Source organism: Ischnura elegans, chromosome X (genome assembly GCF_921293095.1).
Source record: "Ischnura elegans chromosome X, ioIscEleg1.1, whole genome shotgun sequence".
NCBI classification, from domain to species: domain Eukaryota; kingdom Metazoa; phylum Arthropoda; class Insecta; order Odonata; family Coenagrionidae; genus Ischnura; species Ischnura elegans.
Window position 1 is genome coordinate 50,430,877 of NC_060259.1, and position 25,078 is coordinate 50,455,954.

At 37.4% G+C, this 25,078-nt stretch overlaps 1 protein-coding gene across 1 annotated transcript in view; it reads left to right on the plus strand.

Annotated features, from left to right (window-relative positions):
• The window catches only part of LOC124170945 (neuropeptide CCHamide-2 receptor-like), a 71,042-nt gene that overhangs the window by 40,279 nt on the left and 5,685 nt on the right, over window positions 1–25,078 (plus strand). Inside the window, exon 2 of the mRNA XM_046550023.1 lies at window positions 13,019–13,702. Within this exon, the coding sequence (XP_046405979.1) occupies window positions 13,088–13,702 (615 nt within the window). The 5' untranslated portion in view covers window positions 13,019–13,087. The remainder of the gene's footprint in view (window positions 1–13,018; window positions 13,703–25,078) is intronic.

A 25,078-nucleotide genomic window follows, 5' to 3' on the forward strand; every position in this document is an offset into this window, starting at 1 on the left:
TCAAGGATAATTATCGTTTTCCTACAAGGAACTCATTCACTCTTTAAAGAGACTTGCGAACGCCATGCAAAAGACGAGCGTTCTCGATCAGTCACAGAAAAGTGGAGTAATATAGGCCTTCTATAGCCGGGAGGGAGGGTTATTCTGAAATGGCTATCGATCAATGCCGACATCTCTAAGTGGGATGGGATGAACGGGGGCTCGATAAGTACCGTTTTTTTTTTCATTTCGGCCTTGGCCATTTTAAAATCACTTACCCAATCTACGGTTCAAAAGGGTGGCCCATGAAAATACTTGCGAGGTATTAACGGCCGTATTTTTCAATATTTGCAAGCATCTTACTTTGACAATTAACATTACTAAACTTTCATATTTTCAATCATTCCTTTAGTAGGTATGTAATAAAGAAGTAGATACATAAACATAGCTGGAAAACGCAGGAGTTAACCAGTTATGTTAAAGATAATAAATGGCTCCCTCCTCCTCTACTGAGAGGATTTTTGGAGCTCAATGTGGCCAAAATATAACCGAAACTTAGGAATCTTAGAATTCGAGGCCAATTGACTAACGATCTTTAGCCTGGGAAAAATAAAACAAGTATCACGAAGCATCACACACATACAATAATGGGAAAATTCCTTTTAAAACCCTTGATCAGACTGTAGACGTATTTGTCGTTCATCGTTTCCAACAATAGAAAGGAGAAGTCCTTCGAATTTACTTAGCTTCTGTGGGGCTTACACATTGTAACGTATATTTTGGTGGCATTGGCTTTTTAGTTGGATGAAATTCGTCAAGAAACTCTCAACAATAGGTAAAAGGAGGAGAGTTTTTTATTTTGACAAAAGCAATGGAAACCCTGAGAGAGATTTATACATGTTACAGAAAATAAAAGTGGCGCATTCCACAAAAGTTACATAAAAACAATGACAGAAATACTTTTTGAGGCAGTAAGTGGAAAAAAGTCTCTTTCGTGCTGTTTCTATGAAAATTATCAAATCATTATGCCCTAATGTAAAAATAAGTTTGTCAATGTATTAGAAACGGAGTCTTCTTTACACATTAAAAACTTTAAATGCTTGGCATACTTATCATATCATATTTTAGTGAAAATCTGGGTTAGAAGCTATTTAAAAATATTATTTGGCGAATGGAGAAGCATGAAATCCGTAGAATCTTTCAAATACATTATAAAGTCTCACATAGTTTTTTTTCACAATAGGCTAATGAGTTTTTAAATAATTTACCTACACATTTTTAGACACGTTGTTACTTCATATCGTACATGAAAGTTTGAGCGAGCCAACCATAATGGTGGAGAATGATCAATCCCAAATCATCATAATCAATCCGTTATCACCGAATTGGGCACAGATTGATTAGGTAAAGCATTGGAAGCGTCCAGTAATGATAACAGCTTTGGAAATTACCCCTTTGAAATTTCCTCATGTGTTTACGTCGCTTATTATATTCGCTTATTATTCGCGAATTATCTTCGTTTCTGAGCTAAATTTCACAATAAGTGCGCACGAACTCAAGTCGGGATGTGGTAATCAACTGGACACTTAACCACGTCAAAATCTAATTTTGCGGTTGAATGAGCTACCCAATTACGTACGATACTAATTCAACAATAGGATAGTGGATTTTTTGAAAAAGGGGTCACATTTTGTTTTCACTTTAAATTAAGGAAATGGAAGTCAAAGAACGTTACATATACCTTAAAGGTTCACTATTTCAGTTTGCAAAAGAGAAATTCAGGAGAATTGAGATCTAAGGAAAAATAGCATGAAGAACACTTTCAAGTCTGAAACATTAAGTTGATGTAGGAAAGGAGAACAAGCGAAAATATTTTGTAAATTTGATTTTTTTTGCACTGAAATCAGGTCAATCAGCCGGTATAATCGTGATATATTTCTCAGAGCTAAAGTTATTATTTTAGGTTTATGTAAGGTATTCAAATATATATAAAATTAAATTCTCAAGAAATATTTACCTAATAATTCTTTGAGAAACCCAATCTACTCATGAATTCAATTACTGGCAACTAAAATGTCCATAAAAGGAAAACTCAAAATCATGCAGGCTCTGAAAACGAAAACCTTAAATAATATACCGATGGAAACATTTCATTCCAAGATTCTTTGCCCTTTATGGTAACATCATGTCATAGCAAGTGATAAAACCCGAAGAATTAGTTGAACCGGTGATGGTAGAGCTCACCGTGAACTTTAACACGAGCTAGTGAATGCCACACATTCATGGTAAGATGGGATTTCACTCTATCCAGTCATCTTTCAAAGACATTTCTCTGGAGTTGTCCGAAATCCTTACCAGGGTTTAAACCAGATACCCTTCGCTCTGCAGCTAAGCAGGATGCACATTAAGCCAATACGCTCCCTGAGCACATAAAGGGAAAACACTAATTTTCACATTAAAATCATCATTCTATCATGAGTGTCTCATAGAAATATATTCGAAAAAATGCTTGTAGTATTGTCACTGAAACAAAGTTAGTTCAAAGTTGAGTAACGACAAAATTTACGTTAAAAATTGGCCATTTTACCCATGCTATGAAAATATTAGTAGGACGAATTACTTCCTCTTCACCTGTCGTTTTGGTAACAGATTACTGTCAACTTTACCATAGTTTTTCCAGACGTATCAAGTGCAGAATAATTTCTCGTGTTTTCCACTGGGTTTCGAAGGACCCGGCTTGCATCTCATCCTAAAGGGGAAACTCAGGAAACATGCAAACAATTACCCGGTGGAAAACCAGAGAACTCTCTCTGCTCATCCATCATCTTCAAAATTTTTGAGTACACAAAGAAGACTGTTTTTAACATTTTTTCGTATCTTAAGTGATGTATTTTTATCTTTTAATAATTATATTAAATGTATTTTTTTGTATTTTAGATATATCCAAATGTTAGTAAAGGTCTGGTTAGTATGACCTGAAAATTAAAAAAAAATGAGAAATTAAGTGTTGAGCAAGTAATCTGTCACAACGTAGACCAATTGAGGAGGAGGTGTGCTTCCTCTTAAGGGAGAAGTGACGACCCACCGAAGACCTCACATATTTACATCAGCTTAAAATTGAACGTAACCCAAAGCAAAATTTCATATCCAACCTTTTTTACACTCATAAGGGCAAGAGTGATTCCAACAGGAAGAATTTTGCTAATTTATTTAAAAACTGTGAGGGGAATTTTGGTGTCGAATGGATATGCTTATGCCGAGAAGGGCGAAGCTGCGAGCGGACGTTTAATAGAAAGACCACGAGAAGCCACTCAATAGCTTCATTCCACACAGGTTCACGTGACCTGAATGCGCACGACCAACCAATTGCTTTGAAAAAATATTTTGCTTTTCATATTCCCAACACACCAACTGAATCAGGAAGGCAATTTGCGCTGAAATTGATTCTCAAACTAAAAAAAACGAAATCCTGGAAAATTATCCTGCGTTTTTTTTTAGAAAACATTCCATCCGTAATGGAGATGGGAGAGAGGGTAGTAAGTGACTTGGATGCGTATTTAAAAAAAAATAAGAATGCATAATATGTGATGCCCTAAAAACGAGATGGATTTTAACGTTGTATTGAAAATTACTTTCAAAGAGAAAATGAATTACACCGAGCAAAGCTTATGGAATCAATTGTCTCAGAGGGTTAATGCATGAGGTCAAAATTATGTATCTTTAATGGGCCAAAAAAAATAGTTTGTTTAGCGTGTCGGAAATTTATGCATCAAAAAGAATTCAGCAGATGAATCATAAGTGGCACAATTTAGGTTATACAAAAAAACTTAATTATATTTTGAATTAGGAAATGAAAATGAACTTTGAAAGTTACATTCTAATATTTCATTTTGCTCCAGGGTTTCGACTATCTCATTAGGAAAGTTATAGTCTTAAATGTTAGGAATCTATAGAACAGCTTAGCGGTGTGTATTATGTAAAAATGCTGAAGAAAATTAAACTCAGCCTCTAAATTCTTGGGCCTTAACATAACTTCGTTAATGTGTGGCATTGTTCTACTGCTAATTTCGGGATTATTTAAGCATAAAAGATACTAACTATTGATAACTTTTGCAGTCACTGTTACGACCGTGACTAGCAGTGAAATTAATTTCCATTTAAAAGCATATAAAAGCGCCAGAAGCATAGGATTTACAAAAGTCTATCAAAAGGTGAACAGTTTGACCTCTAGCAAACTTGATAAATCCTTCAGGTAAGCCAACTCTTGCGGTTCTCTATAAATCGAGCGTGGAAAGAGAAACAGAACACAAATACATCGTCCTTTTGGTGGTCAGAATGAATGAAGTTTATCATTATAATGCCATTATTACTACGGTGCAATAACTTCCAAACTATTTAGGCAGATCATCATGTATCTCGTGAAGTTCTCCCCAGACTCCGAAAAAACTACATTTTTAATTTTACAACGTATTTTGACAACATACTAAAGACATCGAGGGAGTTAGGGGCCATCATCACAGATTCCTTGGGTGAATGTTAATCTTTCAAGAGAATGCATACTTAGCCAACCGTACTATACCTCTATAAAAGAGACTTTGGCTAAAGAGGTCGCATAACTCCTGCTGGACCGGTCCATTATGGTGACTTATAACTCTCTAAAGTTTACGATCTCATCTTAAAATATTTAGGATGTATAAAAACACCGCTGTCAGCATTTTCCAGTTCCTCAGAGTTGAAAAGTTTACCTCAATTATATTTACCTCCTTTCAGTTGTATTCCCAGATATTTTTTTGCTGCATGCAAATATTGACTATGGTATACTGTGCTTGCCCAGAAGATTACTAGATGTTATCGCCAGTTTCGCACGGGTTTTCCAACACCGAAAATTACCAATGGAGAGAAACATACGTACCCTCTAAAGGACACACTACCTAAGCGGAAAATAATACGTTCGAATATTTTTGGTAACCATAGGTTTTTGCCTTTGCTGAAAAAATATAATTTACAAAAAATACATAGCTTACTAACATTCATTTCGATTGTGGCTTCTTCGGTGCAGGTTGAATTAATATAATGGTAATTTAAGTGTTAAAAACTCCAAGCATGCGTTGATATACTCCATACTGCAGTTTAATACTTAAAATTGTAGTGATACACGCTAATTTGCGGAGGAAAATGACCAATCTTAGCATCTTTGACCAGATATCATTATTTTGAGTGCCAAAAATAGCATTTAAGTACGTTGTAAAAAAGGAGGAACAGCTATATTTAAAACATAATTCAGCAAAGAAACGGAATATTTCGCACCAATTGCACTTATTCATCCATTACTTTTGAATGAGGGTAAAACTTAAGCGCACCAGCGCCAGCGAACAAAAAGCCAAGTTAAGGGAAATCCTGCTGCGAAAATCACGGCTGAGGCAGCGTACTCCCTTCAGTTGTAACTCGGGCATAAAAAGAGACCCGGTTTCCTCTCCCAGGTGTGCTTGTAGCACGAGCGAAAAATAGGCGCGGGATCATTACGACCCTGCCATAGCAAACACGACAGGCGCAAGGAGGGTGGCCGTAATCAAGGAGTCGACCTTGCGCCGCAGCGAGTGTGCCGTCAATTGGCCGCGAGGCGAACGTGCCTGACGACGCCCTGGCGACTCACTTTCGTGTCTCGAGGCGTTGCCTCCTGGGGATGGATGTCTTCTCCCGCGATTTCGCTCACGCCGAGAGAAAACAAAAAAGTATCGAATTTGTCCGTCCTCGCGCGCTCACTCAACGTCTGCTCCAACGGGCAAAAACGTCAAGTGAACATATGCCGTAAAAACTACTCCTTTCCCAAATAAATATTAGTCTCTTCCTTGGTAAAACTACGGTACCAGATATATATGTAACAAAAATTCTACTTATATGAACTTAATATGTAGTGGAATTCAGGAATATTTAAAGGAATAGTATATAAATAATGGTAATGACGTACAGCAATTGCCGTGTGAAATAAATTCCCCGAGAATCAAGCCATGAACCTTCGGCTATCCAGGCCACTGTGCAGACCACTACGGTATCCAGGTCCTTTAATTTCCATCGCAGTTGTACCCAGGATCATGCTACTAGATGTTATATAGGTCTGTGGTTCGATTCCCGGTCCAGGGGAATTTTTTTTCATGTCAGCTCAAGTGTATTTCACCACCGTGTACGGGGCAGGCTTCAAAATATTACACAATGATAGTGATATTGTACTTGTGAAGAGTGGTGGCTTACTTGATCGGCATTGAGCAACTGAACAAAAGGGTCCCAGGGTTCATACCCTGGGTGTAGCTGTCAGAGACCTTCAAACAGAGACCATAAGAAAATCAACTTTTAAACGCAATTATGGGCACGAATGGCATCTACGTTATGGTATTTTTAAACCAATTTGAAGATGGGAGAAAATTTACTACAACGCTTTCATATTATTACCACTGTGATGGATGGTTGGATACACCCCTTTTATATATTATTGACCACTGTGATGGATTGATGAGAATATTTCATTGCTACTAAAAAGAACGATGATAATATGATTAAAATGAGTAGAAAAATGTTAAAATAAACAATGTGCAAAGGAAGACTTGTAAATTAATATTTATGCTTCCAACCTTCACCGTGTTTGACCTAAACTTATAGAAACACGAGTATTCAGTGAATATTTTTCTGCAATTTACCGTTTAACATATACCATAATAAAGAGAACAACGTATAGAGTTGATACAAAATGCTTTAAACCTACAGACTGTAGTTGTAAAACACTATAAGAAGATGTCATTCCCGGAAAGACTACTCCACGTCCTAAGATTTACTTACTACCATTATAATTTCAGATAAATATTCCTTCATTCGAATATCTATGCTCAATACTCTATGGTATGCACAATTGCGATTATTTGAATGTTTTATTCCCATGCACATACAGATGCTGATACAGATGATACAGATGCTGATTATGTCAAATATTGTCGATATTACTATGTAAGCTGACTCATTATCCACTGGAACTGAAATCTCGAGTGAGGTTACAGTTCCTTAAAAGAACCTAGCCCCGTAAACCTGTTTAAACACTTGTTAATAAAAGAGTTTTCAGCTGTGTAACGATACTCAATTTTAGTTAAAATAAACAACACGAAAAATAATCTTTTGTGAATGAATAATGACTACAAATAATACTTTTTCAATAATCGGTACTATCTGCTTGACTACCTTTCTTGGCTGCCACTGATTGTTAGAACGCGAAACTTGAAATCCGCTTCAGCAGACCATTTAGAATGAACCAATTCTGGAACCAATTAAACTTTCTCATCGTTTGCCTTGCCTCGGATTCTCGTTATGAGCACCTATTTGAGACGCACGTATGTCGGAAGCTGAGCGGATGTATGTAGGAAGGTGAAGTTCGTTTCGGGAAAGCGGCTTCACACTGAAGGGGACCAAGGTAAAACAAAAAAGCTTCGAATTCGTACGTCGTCGTGTGATCGCTCCCTCCACGCCGGGGGTAGGACACTGCCGATCGTTCCCACAGCGCGGGATATGATCAATGAGGGGAATTCGATTCACATGGGAAGTGAACGGCCTCCGTGAATAAAAGCGAGCATTTTTCCCCTTTTTTGAGGGCTCACTTCGGGAAAAGCGAGGCATATTTTTTACGACTGCCCGTGGATGTGTTCCAATTTCCGCTTGGAGAAAGTCCGAAATCCAATTGAGATGCACGACTCCGCTAAGGCACAAGGAGAAACGCCAAGCTTAAAATGTGTCGCTCGTATTTTAAAGTAGGATACCTTCAGGGGACGATTCAATTATCTGATGCAGATGAAAGGTGCGCGGAGTTCCCATGGTGCTAGTAAATTATTCCTCCAATGCATGCATTTCCACTTATTTTAAAACCTTTATGCTTTGCCCACTCGAGACGTATAAAGAGAGGGCAAAATTGATGGAAAAGTTTTTTTCTAAAATCAGGTTTTCCAACATTCCAGTAGTTTCACCATTGAAGATTATAACATTTTTACAAGGTAATAAATCGTTTCAGGCTTCATTATGTGGAATATTGCTATATCCATGGTAAAAACACATATGGTAATTTCCACACTATTTAATTTAGCACTTAACGACCGACTATGGTCTCGAAACTTTGTGTCTTTTTTAAATAATTTTTACAAGGATTTCAAACCTCGGCATTCACATCGAGAGAATATATTATGCGTTTTTCCTTATTCACAAGAAATGATTTCTTTCTTTTTTAGGCAACGCCTGGCTTCGTTATTTAAATATTGCGCTCTCTCAGGTCAATAAATGCACGAGATTTTTCCTTCCCGTACTCTCCGAGCCTATCCGAAACCTAAAGAATGAGAGGTGCTTATCAGAGTGAGGTTCCCATTCCCTAAATATTTCCCGCAGTACCTTCATAGGATTCAAGGTCAAGAAAACCCCACGACTTGTAGACCACGCCTCTAAAACGTAATTCCGCAAAGTCGGTAGATTTTCGATTTCATTGATACTTGACCAGCCTTTAGAAATATCTCTGCACCATATCTACATCATGTGAAGGTATTTAATTTCTCCAAGAACAGTAAATCATAGAAATTAATAGCATAATGGAAGTAAGGAAATAAAACTTTGTAAGGTTCACTGTTATTTAATTATGGGCACGACCCGGGTTTCGTAACTTGGTTACATCGTCAGGTGACTAATCTTGCATGCATCATACATTTATACACAAAGTACACAAGTGACAGTGAGGATATCTATCGGAAAGGAAATGTTTTACTTCCTTTCTTCCTTACAAAGTTTTATTTCCTTACTTCCAGTATGGAGATGTTTCACAAAGTAAAGCCTGAAGTTATATTAATAGCATAATGTGCTATTTGGTGAATGGAATGTACATATTATTTGAACATTAAGTACGTGTTTTCTACAGGACTTTAAATATTAATCGCACGCAAACAGGGGTTTCTCAAAGTTATGGCATCATCGAGTACACGGACTAATATCAGAATTCTTTGTATGCCTGAGAGTGTACTCAAAGGCGAGCGTCAAGGAAGTAGGGTGGGAGGATGTGACTTCTTACCACCCTTCTATTTTCATTCCTAAAAATATTATAATTCAATACTAACTATTCCAATTTAAGCAAGAGGGTCATAATGCAGGGAGCTGGACGGACTGGGCATCAAGAAAATATAACTTGGCAAAAACTGCTGGACTATCAATATTAAAACTTACGAAGACAGAAAGTTATTATTGATTGTTAGAAGTTTCTCCCAGATTCCGATAGTCATGGGCCACACATCCTTCGAATGATTGTGCAGGGTCTTCTTACCTACCGAAGCTATTCTAACTACGATGGATCCGGCCTTAGGACTTACTGCTTACCTTAGTGCCCACTGTTTCTATTGCCCCGATCTATTTTACTACCACATTAATGGAAACAAGAATTCTACCATACAGACTTTATATCAGTTTGATTATTATCGTTCTTTTGCATGACTATCGATTATTGCTCACTGATAATCGCTCTTTGACATGCCGATTATTTATATCAATCGCGTCAATAACATCCCTTGATGGCTGAATTATGCCAAAACAAAGAAATAGAGTTGCTATCACATAATTTCTAAACATTTGCGGAAACTGTTTTCGAGCCATGTCATAACATTTATAAATTTCACAATGCCAATTTCTATGCCCTTTGTCCTTTGCCTTATGATTTGTTTAAATCATTACTACAACTTCCAGTGGTTCACATTTAATGAATCACGCTTTGATGAGATTCATCAATACATAAAATAGTGATATTTCTACGTATGGTTTCAAGAGCAATTTTTTTACGTTTTCTAAAATAGTATAATTTTTAGATAACGACGAGGCAGTTTTGTTCATTTTCTTGCTGATCCCTTTTCCAATGGTATAAGCTTCATTCAGATCTCTCAGCAGTGGATTGCTGGCCATGATACATTAAGAGGGAACCTAGGAGCTAATGCCACCAAAAAAAAGCGCAAAAATGACATTTTTGGTATTTACCCCTCATTCCAAGTTTATAAGCCCAAAGAAGGGTTAAGCGAAAATTTATGCAAAAATTTCTGCAATTGTTTTACTCCATTATGGTTTACTTGAAAATTATTTACAAAAGCAATATACCATAGGTCAGGAATCAGTCATTAGTTTTCTATTGACCCCAAGTGAAATTCATAAAACTCATAACTAATAAATGATTCATGCGAAATGGAACTTTTTCAGTTATTTTTGCCATACAAGTTTGTTGCACACTTAGTTATCTTCTATTGTATGCAAAAAGTATATTACTGGCGTCAATCATAAAATTGTCCTAATATATTCTCAGTTTGATAGATGCAGGCTAAAGGAAGAGGGATTTTTTGGAACATTTCTTTAATACCATTGACTTTCAATTTCATTGTAAGAAAACTGGATTAATACCTATGTCTGTAATTTTCTCTTTCTCGGATAAAAAAGCAACTTCACGCAAAAAAAACTTGATAACATGTATTTTGACTGAAGTTTTGAGCCTGCTTAACTTTGAATTTATCAATTCATTCTGTCCTAAGCGGAATCTCTACTCAGCGATCATAATCACAAAATGGATAAAAAATTTACACAAAGATTTTCTTGGATAGAAATAATTGCCTGACGCGTGGAAACTTCATGGAAGGAATGCTTGAGATTGGAGTAATAGTGACCTAAATCTTAATACCATTGGAGTGGAATAATGGAGAAATGACTTGAACGGAAATAAAGTGCTTGGAATGAATTGCAAGGAAAAAATTCTTGTAAGTAATAAGAAACTCGTAGCGAGGGATTCTCATAACCTGTGCTACAGGATGCACATTGTTTTTTGAGTATGGTATGGTATTTGGAGGAGGCGACCGACAGCTGAAGTCATTTGTGCCATGAGGGTAGGGTATGGAAGGAAGGGTGGAGAGAAACCCGGCGTCGGCATTAGCCTGCTCTTAACGAAAGGCGCCAAGGGGACCACGGCTAAACGTCCCATCCGACGGACGGAGTGTTGCGCTTGAAATGTCCTCCACACAACACTCAAGCAGGGCAGTCTATGAAAGTTCCCTGCCACTGCCGGGATTTGAACCCGAGCCCGCCGGGTGGGAAGCCAACACTCTAGCCACCACATTAACCCGATCCCCTTGTTTTTTTGAGATTGTTGGAAGAAAAGAAGGAGATGAGGGATTATATGAGCGTTAGAATAGTTGTTAAAGAATATGCCTAAGGACATACTACAAGTACGACATGTAGACATTAAAAAGGGGAATGAAAAATTCTACTTTTCCCTAAACCTACTGCAAGCGTTAAGCCGCGTCTTTAATTAATTATAAGGTCATTTTCAATGTCTTTCACTGTCCGTTGATAATAAATAAGAATCTTTCATTACTTGATAAAAACATTTCAGTATCTCTCACCTTAATGTCTTGGTTTTTTAATTGGAAATGAATTACCTTACTACGACGCCATCCAAATGCATAATGTTAAGATTATGCCGAATGAGCATAGTACGCTCTCCTGTAGACAGAGGCGTGCCCTGAATTGGAGCTAAAAATGTTGCATTGTCTGAAAAAAGGGTGGAAGACAGAATGCTGCGAGCAGTGAATGGGTTGCCTGGGCATTCATTCAAAGCAACTCCCAAATAGCATCATCTTCATGAATATATCCCCTTTACTGAACGTAGCCTTGCCTACCCACATCGCAATCCACATTTCATTCCCTTACCCTCTCCTCCGGGAAGAATAACTACAAATTTCTCCCGTAAAAAGCATCTCATAATTCACCATTGCACCTAAAGATACTCCAAAAGATAAATAGGAAATCATCTTTTGATTACAACAAAAAATTAGATTAACAATACATATCACGAGAAAAAAGCCAAGTGAACCAGGAAAAATATACCATGAACAGAGAACGTAAATAAGGTACTTCATCTGCGCAGCAGCCAAGAAATTCAAGAGGCCTTATTTCGATTCCCGGTCAAGGCGTATTTTCTTCACAGTGATAAATTTAAATATTTATATTGTTTACAGGATGAGCTAAAGTAAATGGATGAATATAAATAAAAAGAAAATGGGTAAAAGTAAGGGATGTTAGCTCAAATAAATTTTTAAAGTCATAAATAAAATTACATAGAAAGCTGGTATGGCTAATGGTGGAAGCGAAATAAAAAGGCGAGGGATCCCCAAAATATGTGCTACAGGATGGACACTGGTTACCTCAGAAAGGATAACGAAATGTAGACGAGAAAAGAGTAGAGAGACGTGCAGGATGCTATGTAAAGAATGTGCTAATGGATATAAGGGCAGTACGTTATGCACAAACTAAACTTTTTCAATATTTTGGCACCCTAATTTTGTGCTAATATTATTAATGGTATGGTTGTTAAATGACAATTAAATTATTAAAAACTGTGACTATTACCTAAGTATAGTAAATTACCTTAGCCTAGAGATGATTTCTATGTTGCCGAACAACGTACGTATAACATATAGTTCGAAACCTGCTTGAGTTACATGATTCGTGGATGACCTCACAAAAGTCTGCCGTTGGTCATTCCTTCCTTCCCATCTCATAGTGTCTCTACGTCACGAAATATGTTGCCAAAACCCCGCGAGAGCTAAGTGTGACCAAAACGTGCCCTAACACAAATTATGAAAGATAGAAGGCCAGAATGTGCTACTAATTCGAATAGAATAGAATGCTTACAATGAAAATATCTTAGAAGGGACGGCTTAAGTTCGTAACCATGTGAACGAGGATCAGATGTAGTTCAGCCGTCAAGTATTTAGTTGAAGGATAAAATCTACAGTTACTTCATAAATACCACCAAAAAACTTTCCCTGAATAACTTCAATTATGTTAAAGCTCACTATCGAAGGAATATAGATTTTTATAAAAATATTGTTTTTTACGCATTCACCGAGTTTCAATGCCAATGCACCGCCATTGAGTGGAGATGAATTCAAAATCTATGGTTGTTTCGACCTGAAAAAATTGTCTTTTTCCTTGGTTTCAGGTTCCAGTCTGCGTCCTTGAAACGAGAGCACCACATATCTTCTAGTTACGGACTTCTACCGTAACCAACATGGACCAGACGCAATCAGGTGACTTCGAGGTGAGAAACGTTACGCGGGACGTGGCCGTGAGGCTGGCGACTGAGCTCAGAAACTGTTGTTCTCCGAATGAGGATGACCTGGAGGACGAGTACGTTCCGTACGGCCAGCGGCCCGAGACGTACATCGTGCCCATCCTGTTCGCGCTCATCTTCGTGGTGGGCGTGCTGGGCAACGGGACGCTCGTGCTCATCTTTGTACGCAACCGCAACATGCGCAACATCCCCAACACATATATCTTCAGCCTCGCCCTCGGCGACCTGCTCGTCATCCTGACCTGCGTACCCTTCACCTCCACCGTGTACACGGTCGAGTCGTGGCCCTATGGCGAGCTCATCTGCAAGCTGTCCGAGTGCGTCAAAGACGTGTCCATCGGCGTATCCGTGTTCACGCTCACGGCCCTGAGTGCTGAGCGATACTGCGCCATCGTGAACCCGATGCGCCGGCACGCGGGACATCTGTCGACTGGGCCGCTCACGCTCATCTCGGCCATCGGGATCTGGGTGCTGGCGCTCCTCTTCGCAATGCCAGCTGCAGTTTTCTCCTTCATCAAACCTTACGACGTGGCCGGGAATCACAGCATTGAGGTAAAATTGCTGTTTAAAAAGAACCAATGCCTTTATTTTGTCGAATTCAGAAGCCAAGAGGTACAAGCGATTTTATTTCTAAAAAGAGTTAGGTACAGAAATTGATAAAATAATTGATAACAAAATATTAAAATGAGACATAACAATATTTCCACTTATAGTTTTATTCTTACACAACGCGTTTTGTCGTTAAAAACAACATTATCAAGTTTTTAACGACGAAACGCGTTGTGTAAGAATAAAACTATGAGTGGAAATATTGCAATGTCTCATTTTATTAATATTACGAACTTCCACCACATCGTGCCTAGCATCATACAAGATATAAATATACAAAAACTTGGTGGCCTAGGGATACGAGTGACTCTCTGTTCTGAGGTAACATCGAGTGGAAAATCGAATACACCACTCACTATCTAGTAGGTCTCGTTTGTTATCTTAACGTAGTATCTGTTCCTAACCCTGTTTAGAACAAGAAAACACTTGTACTCCTAGGATTGTCACCCCTCAATTCAGATATGGAATTAGTCATTCCAAGTCAATCCAACATGACGCTCGAAACTCGATTGCCTTGGAAAACTTGATATAAATAAAAGCCAAGTTAACATGTTTCAATGACTGATAGGAAATTTCTGCCCATTCCTCTAAAAACCCAACCGAATCGACAGTTACCCGCATGATCATGCTCCTTCCCTGTAATCCTACATAAGAGCCATTATTCATACCTCTTGACGCACATCCACTTTAAAGAATGCTTCTAGGATGCCATTCTTGTTTATCTCGCCATACACCGTCATCTTCACCTCAAAACTTAAGCATCAAAGGACGGTATTTTTGGTGCCTTTGACTAGCCCGATCTCCGAAAAATGTGAATCACCAGAACGGAATCCTCTTAATCCGGCCCATCTGCTTCCCTCTCGGCCCAAAAGTCTCTTGTGTAACTCGCATTCATTCCTTTCACTCCTATTCATTCATTTCCTCACATTTGTTACCTCTATCACTTTTCTTCTATGAAAAGGGATGCTAGAGGAATGTGAGACTTCAGAAATTGGAAAAGCTTTCAATTCCCAAAAATAACCCAAATTAAGTTGATTGATCACATCTTTGTATATATTTACACGAATTAAAAACTACTTATTCAGCAGTAACGTGCGAATGGTGGATCGGATATCATGAGAAGTAAAAGAAGCAATTTTAATAGCAACACTATGATTAGGTGAACGATTCAGACAGGGAATTATCTTTTCACTGTTGCGTTTCATCACTCAGTTTTTATAAAGCAAAAGAATATAAAATGACAAACCAAGTAGCTTCAAGAATGTTAACCCTTTTGGAAAAAATACAGTTTAAGGAAAAGAGCACGAGATAATAATATTAATAATATATTTTGGGAAGAAATCCAAGTATGTAACGTGATTTTGGCCAGAAAGTACATTAAAAGAAAGTGATTAAGAATGTTCAATGAGAAATAAAAGCTGTGTTTGCATATTTTGCGGCCATTTAGATAATTTTAAGGCCATTTAGCTAGTTTTATACATAATAATTAAGGAATACATGGATAGAAAAGTGACAGTGATAGGCAGATTGGTGGAATGAGTGAGCAGACGCGGTTGTAAATCATTCTCCAAATGGTAGGTGTTCTGGTGGTATGGTTGAGGGGGGTGGCCATATGAAAGACTTCTTGATGATTTTACCTTTCAGAAAATAATATGATTAAAAAAAGATAAATTAATGCCGGGAGGCGCTGGGGAAATGGTGCTAGTGACGATGAGCAGGTTTTTGTTTGCAGCGAAGAGGGGGCGATGTTTACATTCGCTACAGCAGCGCACCCCTCGAGGAAGTGACGAGAAATTTCACGACACAAAAGAAAAGTGTTGTGGTGGATGCAGGAAACATCCGTTTACGCGTTGAGTGTAGATATGGTGTAATCGGATGGACGATATACGGTGAGAGCATTTTTCCCCGAGCAAAGCATGATGCAGATAAAATGCGCATTTGGATTGACGTTCAGGCAATGGATTTAGTTAATCCACGGAAATAAAAAATTCCGTGAATCTTAATATAAAATAATGTATTTCGAGGTGCTTGGAGGCCAAAAACACTGAAAAGCTGGTCATAGAACTTTGGCTGTAAGGAGAAATAAGGAGAAAATCGTGATATTGTTTAAATTTTCAACTGGCTAGGCTGATGTACACCCTGATTATGTATAGCAGCGTTATTCTTTTTCGAATAATTGAATTTTACCTCTCAAAATAAGCTTTTGGGAGTAAAATAAACATGCTAAAAAGTAGGACCGAATGTCAAAAACTGAGAGGTCACTCAAGAACAATAAATTCAATAACATTTAATTTTCTCAAATGGTCACAGTCACATCACTTCTAAGGGTAGAGTGAAAAGGTGAGGGTTGTAGGACCAAAATTTACACCATTTATACCTCCGAAGTACTGTTACCAGGATAAAATATTTTAGCGTCCGACAAGCCCATGCGCTCACCCCTAAACGTCACGCCGGGTGCTCTCGAGCCGCATGCGATACAATATGTGTAATTCTTTTGAATTAGCTAGATTCGCCATTGCATTTTCATAAAAAAATTCCTCATTCGTATGCATAGAAAGAGCTTAAATTTATTCCCATTTTTTGATAAGTTTGTGTTAATCGCTAACAGCCTGCTAGTGTTGACAACGCACAATTTGTGTCTCAGATCTTCCTTGGACGCTATAAGCCTTGCGATTGTAGCTACTGCAGCAACAAGCATTTTTTATAATTAAATGAAAAAAGAATGAGAATGTCATGCCTATTATGTGTTCCCAATCAAAAGCTCACAGTTTTTAGTGCTTAACTTGATGGCAAATTTGTAATAGCGAATGAGTTTTTTATGCACATGAGTAAATTAGGGCTATTTGGGTATCCAATATCTTGCAAATAATAGGAATGAGACATTTTGCTAATTTCGCTTATCCACCTCCATCCTGAGACATATCTACCGTTATTTTTGTCTATATTTTATGTTTTCTAGTTAATTAGATGCTAACATTTACATTAGCAATTTCTGTGAATCATGGTTCTGTATGATGCTGTCATCGGTCAGGAAGGACTTAACTGGATGCAATAACAATATTCCCTTAGGCAAGCGGGAAAAATATCAAACGTCGATGCAATACGCCAGTACCGAGGAGGCTATGAGAAATTGCCTCCTTGGCCTTTGCCAGGAAGGTTGTGAGGGTGTGGAAAGCCTATAGAGGGCGCAGGACTTATCAGCTGACCTTGGGTGCGGCTCGCAAGCACCCAGTGCAATGTTGATGGGGTAGCGCGAGGCCTTGATGGACGCTAAAATATTTCATTCCTCGAAAACGGTTCCTCGAACGTAAAATAAAACGGAGTGGATTTTAGCCTTAAAGGTAAAGGGGCCTAACGTTTCCTTTTAGCTTTAGAAATTGGACAGCTTTCACAGGTCGTGCATCAGCTTCAAGTATGAAAATAGAGATAAAGAGCATGGAAAAATAGAGAGCATTTATCTAATCAAAAGTAGTATTCCGCTTTTTTGGCTTAATATCTAATATTAATATGATTCTGAAGTATTTCAGGCGAGGTACCACCCAAACCACGTCTGCCTTCGGTAAGAAAGTGCGTCAGAGGAAGGCTTAATATCACTAAAATAATCCTCGGAGGTACCTAATTTACTGGAGCTTACCTGGAAAAATGGTCCCCTCGGAATATGATTCCACATGGTAACAATTTTTCCTGATCAAGAAGTACAGTAAAGGGGGCTGTTATACTTGCATCTTTATCGCAGGATGCAACTATGGGCCTGGGGAAAATGGGAACGGCGATATATATCCCCATACTACTAAACAAGTTTGTAACTATGTATCTCTATGATGAAGATAGTCCATTCATAAAATCATGCTCAGTGTTAAAAAGAAATCGTATTACTAATTGCAATAATTTGCTACCACTTTTAGCAATATTGCCTGTTACCTAATGCGGTTATCAAAGAAATACCCTTTCAGCTTTTGCACTTACGCCATCCAGCAGCTTCACCGACTCATTATGCTTGATAGCTGTAGTAACACGGAAATCCAACCGCACGTTGCCAAAAGCGTGGCATTCCTCTTGTAACTTGAAAATGCTATTGCATGATGCCCGTCCAGATCCTGATTCGAGTTCTGAACGCTAATCAGTGTTTCTCCGCGCAAACAGGAAATTTTCTTTAAAGCCTAACCCTGAAATATGGAAAAAAGTAACATAAGAGAGAATTGATCTGTAAAAAGGATGGAATCGGCTCAATATATCAGCGTTTCATCAGCAATTTAACCCGTTTCTCACTCGACTAATCGGCCAATTTGTGAACCACCTCTGAAAAGAATAATAGTGCAGAAGAAGTCGTCACATTAGAAACCTTCAATGATCAAAACTTCGAGGCAGAAGATTACAATGAGTCAAATAGACGATAGAAGACAGAATTGAATGATCTTGTAAGATATCTTAACTTACAAGAAGTAGAGTTATGGAAACAAGACTGAAAAAATAGCGTCTAATCTAGCCAGACCTCAAGATATCAGAGTAAGGTGTCATTACAAGAACTTATTTCATTTTTTTAATAGATGATGTGGTTTATGTGATGTGGTTTATTTTATTCGCATTGAATGCTTGGTGAGTTTTATCCCTAAATGTGACTCATGAAAGCTCAATGTGAATCTGCTGAATGTGATTCAGGCGATTGGAAGTTATGTATAAACTTTTCTCGGGATTCAGCGTGGGTAAGATTTTGTAAGAGCGCCGACGTTTCGGGATCCGACTCGTTTCCCATTCTCTCGGCTATAAACCCAAGTATAAGCAAAGTAACCGTGAGAATGGGTAATGAGTCGGAACCCGAAACGTTGGTGCTCTTACAAAATCTTACCCGCGCGGAATCCCGAGATGAGTTTATACATTCTGTTCGCCAGAAAAGCGTAAAATCTTACAATACCATTTGAAGTTGTTTATAAGTATTTTTAAAGCTCAGTGTGAAAGCACTGCTACCACAACTCTACCAAACTTCTTCCTTCCATTTTCATTGAATATTCGGTTCCCATAAAGGACACTTGTAAGAGAGTAAAATTACCTCTAGAGTCAATCAAATAAGACGATCATAAATGGTAGATCTCTTGTGACTTGATAGTTGGTCGTTTATTCTTGAGAGGAAATCAAGGATAAACCAATTACGGCTTATTTCTGCATTTTTGTTACAGTCGAGATAGAAAACCTAACAGGATATAAGACAAATTGCCGTCAAAAAATCCTAATTCGGATAGGATAAGCGTACAAAATAAGCCTCTGGTAGGTCAAAATACGATAATGTTTCCAAAATTTGGAGTTAAGACGGGAACAATGAAATTAATTATTGTTTAATGCTTTAAAGCGATATTCCCAAGATCGAGTGATACAAGAGGTTAAGAAAAGAATCTTTATCGCCCCTTAAATACTCACAATATCGATGGACCCTGAGTTTAATAAAATTTATTGTGGGTTAAGATAAATCAGTCTGGGAAGCCTTAAAAGGGGTTGATATAAGGAGTTTTAGTCATCAGAATATGGGAGAGCTACCAAATCCTAGTAAAAAGAACTGGAAAACTTAGTGTTTTCATTGCAATATTTTACTGAAATCTAATTTCTTCAATTCCACCTTGAATTTTTCTTAAAAACTATGGAAATGTAAGCGATGAGCACGGTGAGAGGATTCACCATGATCTCTCTGAAAGGAAACGTAGATGTCACGGTCGTTGCGTTGAGTCAATGCTCATAGGCTCCTGCAGTACTGTCACAACAAATGCTCTGGATCTGAAGTACAAGAAGCAATTCTAAAGGAAACGTGAGCAAAATGAGGATAAAATAAACCGCTGCTTTCTAAAAATTACACTGTCTAATTAAACATCTATGTTAGACTAATTACTACCGAGGATGTTTGTTCTCCTTAAATACACGTTCAAGTGAAAAGGTATCCGCATCTATCTCCGTGGAATTTTCCTGTATCTTGAACATGAGAGCAAGTAAAATAATTTCTTCTACAAATTAGTTATTATTGACCAGAAATTAGTAACAATCGGCCCTTATAAACCAAGACACTGATCAAAAATTTATTTTTTGCGATAGTTTTATTGGATTTGGTGCCCTCGAGCGACCGCTTAAAAGATCGAGCTGATTTATTAAGCATATTTATTCTACTCCTTGTAACACATATAGAGCTGAAATATAAATTAAATTTCAGTAAAATTGCTCAAATATTGATGCGCGAAAGAAGATAAAACTCCACTCGACAATTTTGAATGTACATAGCTTCGTTCTTTGAAAAGATTTGATAATGATCCTCTTTTTTTAAATAAAATACGCAGGTACGATGCATATTTCTATGACACTAAAAATCTGCTCGATTTCGGTTTCTGAGTTGAGAAAGAATTCCTATTGATATTAAATAATCTCACACGCCATCACTTCATTTAAAATATGCAAGCATCTACTTTATTTACATTCTGTTTTAACTCATGTGAATGGTTCTTGAGATATTACTCCTCAAACTTGGGTGACAGAATTTTGCAACGAGCGTTAGCTACCATGCTCTCCATATTGCGCTGAAATTAATTTCATGGTGGCCGGGACGAAAGAAAATTGCGCTACGCCAGCAGATACTCAGCAGAGATGACGTCATTCATCCTGGCACCCCTATCCAGAAATGTATTTTGCGATGGACAAACGGATATATTTAGAGACCCTGAGATGCACGGCGTGACTTTGTGAAACTCAATTAAGATACAACGCATAAAAATCAGTATGAAAGGCTACTGACCCATATTTAAAACTATATATTCACTTAAATAGAAAATTGAAGCTTTTACATGGTTGAAGGGCTCCATATTAGGAGAAAAGTTTAGCAAAAAAACATTAATTTTTTCTGTACTTGATAAGGGCGTAACAGCTAAAACAGTCGGCATATTTTAAATAAATTGTGGAAATAACTAAGTGTCTTTCAGCTACTATGTGTTCACTTTTAAGGACCAGGTTTGCTCATTTTTTAATCACGAAAATGATTGTACATGTTGGGACAAGGGCGGTAGATATTTTTTTGAAAATCTGTGAATTACACTGAAATACATTCATTACGTCCCGAAGTTCAATTATTTTCGAAAACCATTTGAAAAAGTGTCCGAAACGAATAGGAACCAACTTTGCAGCTGGAGCACCCCTTACGGGACTGATTTGATCGGAAGTAGAATCGATGCGGGCGCCCACTGGGGTCAAAATACCCTTTGGAACCTACAGGAAAGTCACCGAGGTGAACATGCCGACACGATATTTTAGATGTGCCTCTTCTTACGGATTTTCATTATCTGCTGTCTTTTTTCTGATGCAAATTCACTCTCGGAAGTAAACTCATAATTGAATTTTAAGCCATTACTGGTTATGATTTATTTTACGTGGCAAACGAGGGAATCTGCAAAAGAATGTCTGGCGTAGGCGTAAGAGGGATTCTCTTAGAAACCTTTCACCCGAGGGATAATCACATTACAATCACCCATTTAAAATTTCAAGAAAACGGCAAGTGTCTTTTATGAAAGTGGAGGGAGAAGAAACTACGAGTTTTTGATGAACATCATCGGAGGCTAAATCCATTTAGAGTCAAAAAGGCTCCCTAGATAAGAGGATTTTAAGAGAGACGTACAAGTACGGCGTTTAAGAGACAGCGATGGGTTAAGTACCAGTGCATAATGAGCGGAAAAAATTAGAGCTGGAGATGAATCGGCAAAAAGGATTTCAGTAGTTTATTTAACACATGATGCAAAATAACCCTCAAAACAAAATAAAAGACGCAAATCAACATTTTTTATATTACAACAACGTATTTCAACAATCAAATAAATATTTGTAAAGAGGCAAACAAGGAAAAATATAAATATCATTTTCACTTTATTAGTTATTAAACCAACCGAACAATATATTTGAAAAAAAACTGCGGCTTATTCATTTTATACGTATTTCAATGCATATGATACGTTAGTATTCCAACAAGATACATGTGAAGGAATTACCAAATGAAAATACCATGGTAAACCGCGTTGTGTTGAAACACGTATTGCGGTTGGAAGTAAAGAATCTGTGGCAACACAGAAGGTTGCTCTCATCATGAATGACTTTCGCGAGATGATCACGTCACGTGAAGTGTGGTGGCCAAGACAAGGGTAAGAGATAGGACACTGCCATCGAAGACAATCAATGAGTTTAGATCTTGTGAGCATTGGATGACAGAATCTGTTCTATTATCAACAAGGTCACATCAATTTTGAAGATGAGATATTCAAGGCCGAGGGTAAAGAGTAGTAAATGATGTGCGGTCAAGTTAAAATTAGATTTCTTTCCTTTAAAAGAGACAAGGTAACGATGAACCAGGGTATCGAAAAAAATGCATGGCATACAAAGTGGTACTAAAAGCATTTTTGTATTATAAAGAAAGCCATGATCATTCATGAAAATGAGGATAAACTCTGTCAGATTAGTTTTTTTTAACTAAAACGATTAGGATTTTATTAAAAAGAACCCAAGGAATGGATTTTAGAGTTAATTATTCACGTTAACTTACGGATTTTTCAAACGAAATCAGAGCAGTTTTCACGAAATAGGAGAAATTTGAACGAAAAAATCACTTGAAGATGCTAATATGAAAAGAGACCCGAAGTGAAATTAAAATAGGGGTCTTAAAATAAAATCATTTTTGACCATGGTTAAGATTTTAATGTGGCAATTTATCCCTATTTTTTAAAAATAACCTCTTCAATAGTGTGTTTATCGATCAGCGGTAAGCTAAGGAGTTTCATTATGCAGAAGCCATTGAACGGTGAAGACGGCTTCACTTCCTAATTCTCTCAGAGTTACGCAATGAGCCATAGCAGTTTTAGATACTATTGAGAAAGAACGATGAAAAAACACAAAAAATATTTTTAAATTCCAACTTTTATAAAAAGAAAATAGCAATAAAAACTGCCAAAATTTCAATGAGGCCGAGGCCGGCCGCTTTAGAATGACTTCAATAGCAGTTTACACTACACCCTACCACTATCGTGGCATAATGTCTTTTATTCAAGGTTCTTGGTATTCAAGGTAACCTTTGATCTTCTATGGTGCTATATGCAAATGATTCTGATGATATTTAGGCGTGATGTAAAATATGTTGAATGACTTATCGAGAATATTGAATTAAATACAATTTTTGCTAAAATATTGCTATCGATTGCTTACTTAGTTACATTTCAAATAGCCCGACCAAATTCATATCTCCTGCTTCATGTACTCATTTTGTTTTCTTTAAGAACACAGAATCTCTAAATGTGAGATGCTTTTGTGTCCTTCATTAACGGCCCACCAATTAAAGGAGAACAATTCTAAAAAAATCCGTTTATTCTTGATATGTTTACGTATGTCATATTTATATCTCTGTCATGAACTTCAACAGCAAAGGTCATTTGGTGATGTAACGTTAAACACTCGCTATTTCCCCCAATTTCACTTCTTCAATCATTATAATAAATAATCAGATAGCAAAGGACACTAAATTTGAAAAGCTTGAATTTCCTAGATAATTTTTCCAGCAAAGCATTTGTTTTTCGTATATAAATTTGACTAATGATTGCATGTAGTGAAATAGTTATGCAACTTTTTAGAATAAACATCAACAAAAATAAGCACTATTTCACATATATTACCGCGATGAGAACTTAAAATAGTTCTCTTACTGCATTCTATTTTAGATTATTATTCAGGGATGGCGAAGAATTTCTGAGGAAGGTGAACTTCAAGATAGCTTAACCCATGTCCTCCCAAAGTTGCGTGAACGCAACGCAGACTTTAAGATTTTTTTCTCCATATTTGTTGTTATTAAGTAGTTAATATTTTTGACATAGGTAGTTCAATGCTTCCTAAAATATTATGAATTTTTCTACGGAAGAAAGTTTATAACTTTTGTTTTTACAATGACCTTTTCATTTATATGTAAGTCATTATTTTACGTTATCTTCCAAGTTTACATATTATGTAAAATCTGAGGCTCTCGATGATTATACCTCTCTACAAATATAGTGATGTATTTATATTCTAGGCCATTACAACAAATTGGGGGAATTTGACTTAGTAGTTTTCAAATTATTTAAGAATAAAGGAAGTGTTCACGAAGAAGTTCACGCAACATTGGGAGGATCCCGGTAATCCAGGGAAGCGGCGCGCAACGGCGGTAGTCGTTTAGTGTTTTTCTTCTTGGACTAAAAAATGAAAAGGTTATCAAGAATATGTTACATTTTTATGGTGACACTTTAGTTTCAGGCAATTGTACAATATTTTAGTCCTACATATACATCTACATAAGTGTTGAAGGGTCTTTACTAGGATGTTTGGCAGGTGGTAGGTTTTCACCGAGTTGTGACTGTTTGATATTTTTAACTTCACGTACCGAGCAAGATTTAAATCAGCGCTTACTTACGCTATAGTGGGAATTTACTGTGACCTTAACATAAAAGATGCATAAAAACTTTGCTATAGAGTTGTCCAGAAAATATAATGATTTCTGTAAGCGTCTGCAATTCCAAGATATGCTGGCATCCTAAGGTAAGAACGATCTTTTTACCACAGTTGACAAGTATGCCAAGTGAGCAAGTGAGTATGTGAGGGTTAGGTAATAGATCGCAAAGTCGTATTTACGTGGTGTTGTTGATTAGGATTCAAAGGGAAGGCAGTGGGAGGGAAAAAAAGCATAGTTAGGCTGGGCGGGGATATCCCGACACCAGTGAGTCTCCGTGCACAGCGGGGGTTGGCGAGTGAGCAAAAAGAATGCAGAGTCAGGAGGGATCACATTATCGCAGTATTTTCTGAGAAATTCATGCCCACTGGCCACTGACGATAATGAGCTGGCAAGGCTTCAAATCGTAGGTCATTTCGAAAGAAATTTGTTGAGAACTATGATTGACGATGAATGCACTGGGATTCCAAGAAAAATATTTCTTGGTATATTGACTCAGGTAATGGCTCAAAGGGATGGCTTGAACACTGGGTATTACGGTATATAGAAGGGGCGATGTTCTGTTCCATCTGCTTTTACTATATCTGTGGTTGTCTGTTGAACAATTGTTTCCTCCAAATTACCTGAACCCACATTTGCAGCCTAATTTGCTCACTATCGCCAGTGATCAGAGTGCATGGAATTCTTAGAAAATGTTACAATAGCGTGGTATTTCTTCCGTTCTGATGTTTGGTAGTAATTACACCTTAGCTAAAAAATAATACTGGAGTAAGGACGCTGATAAAGGCGTTCCTATTGTGCGTCAAACGAAATCCCGGAAGCGTTTTATTGAACCTAAA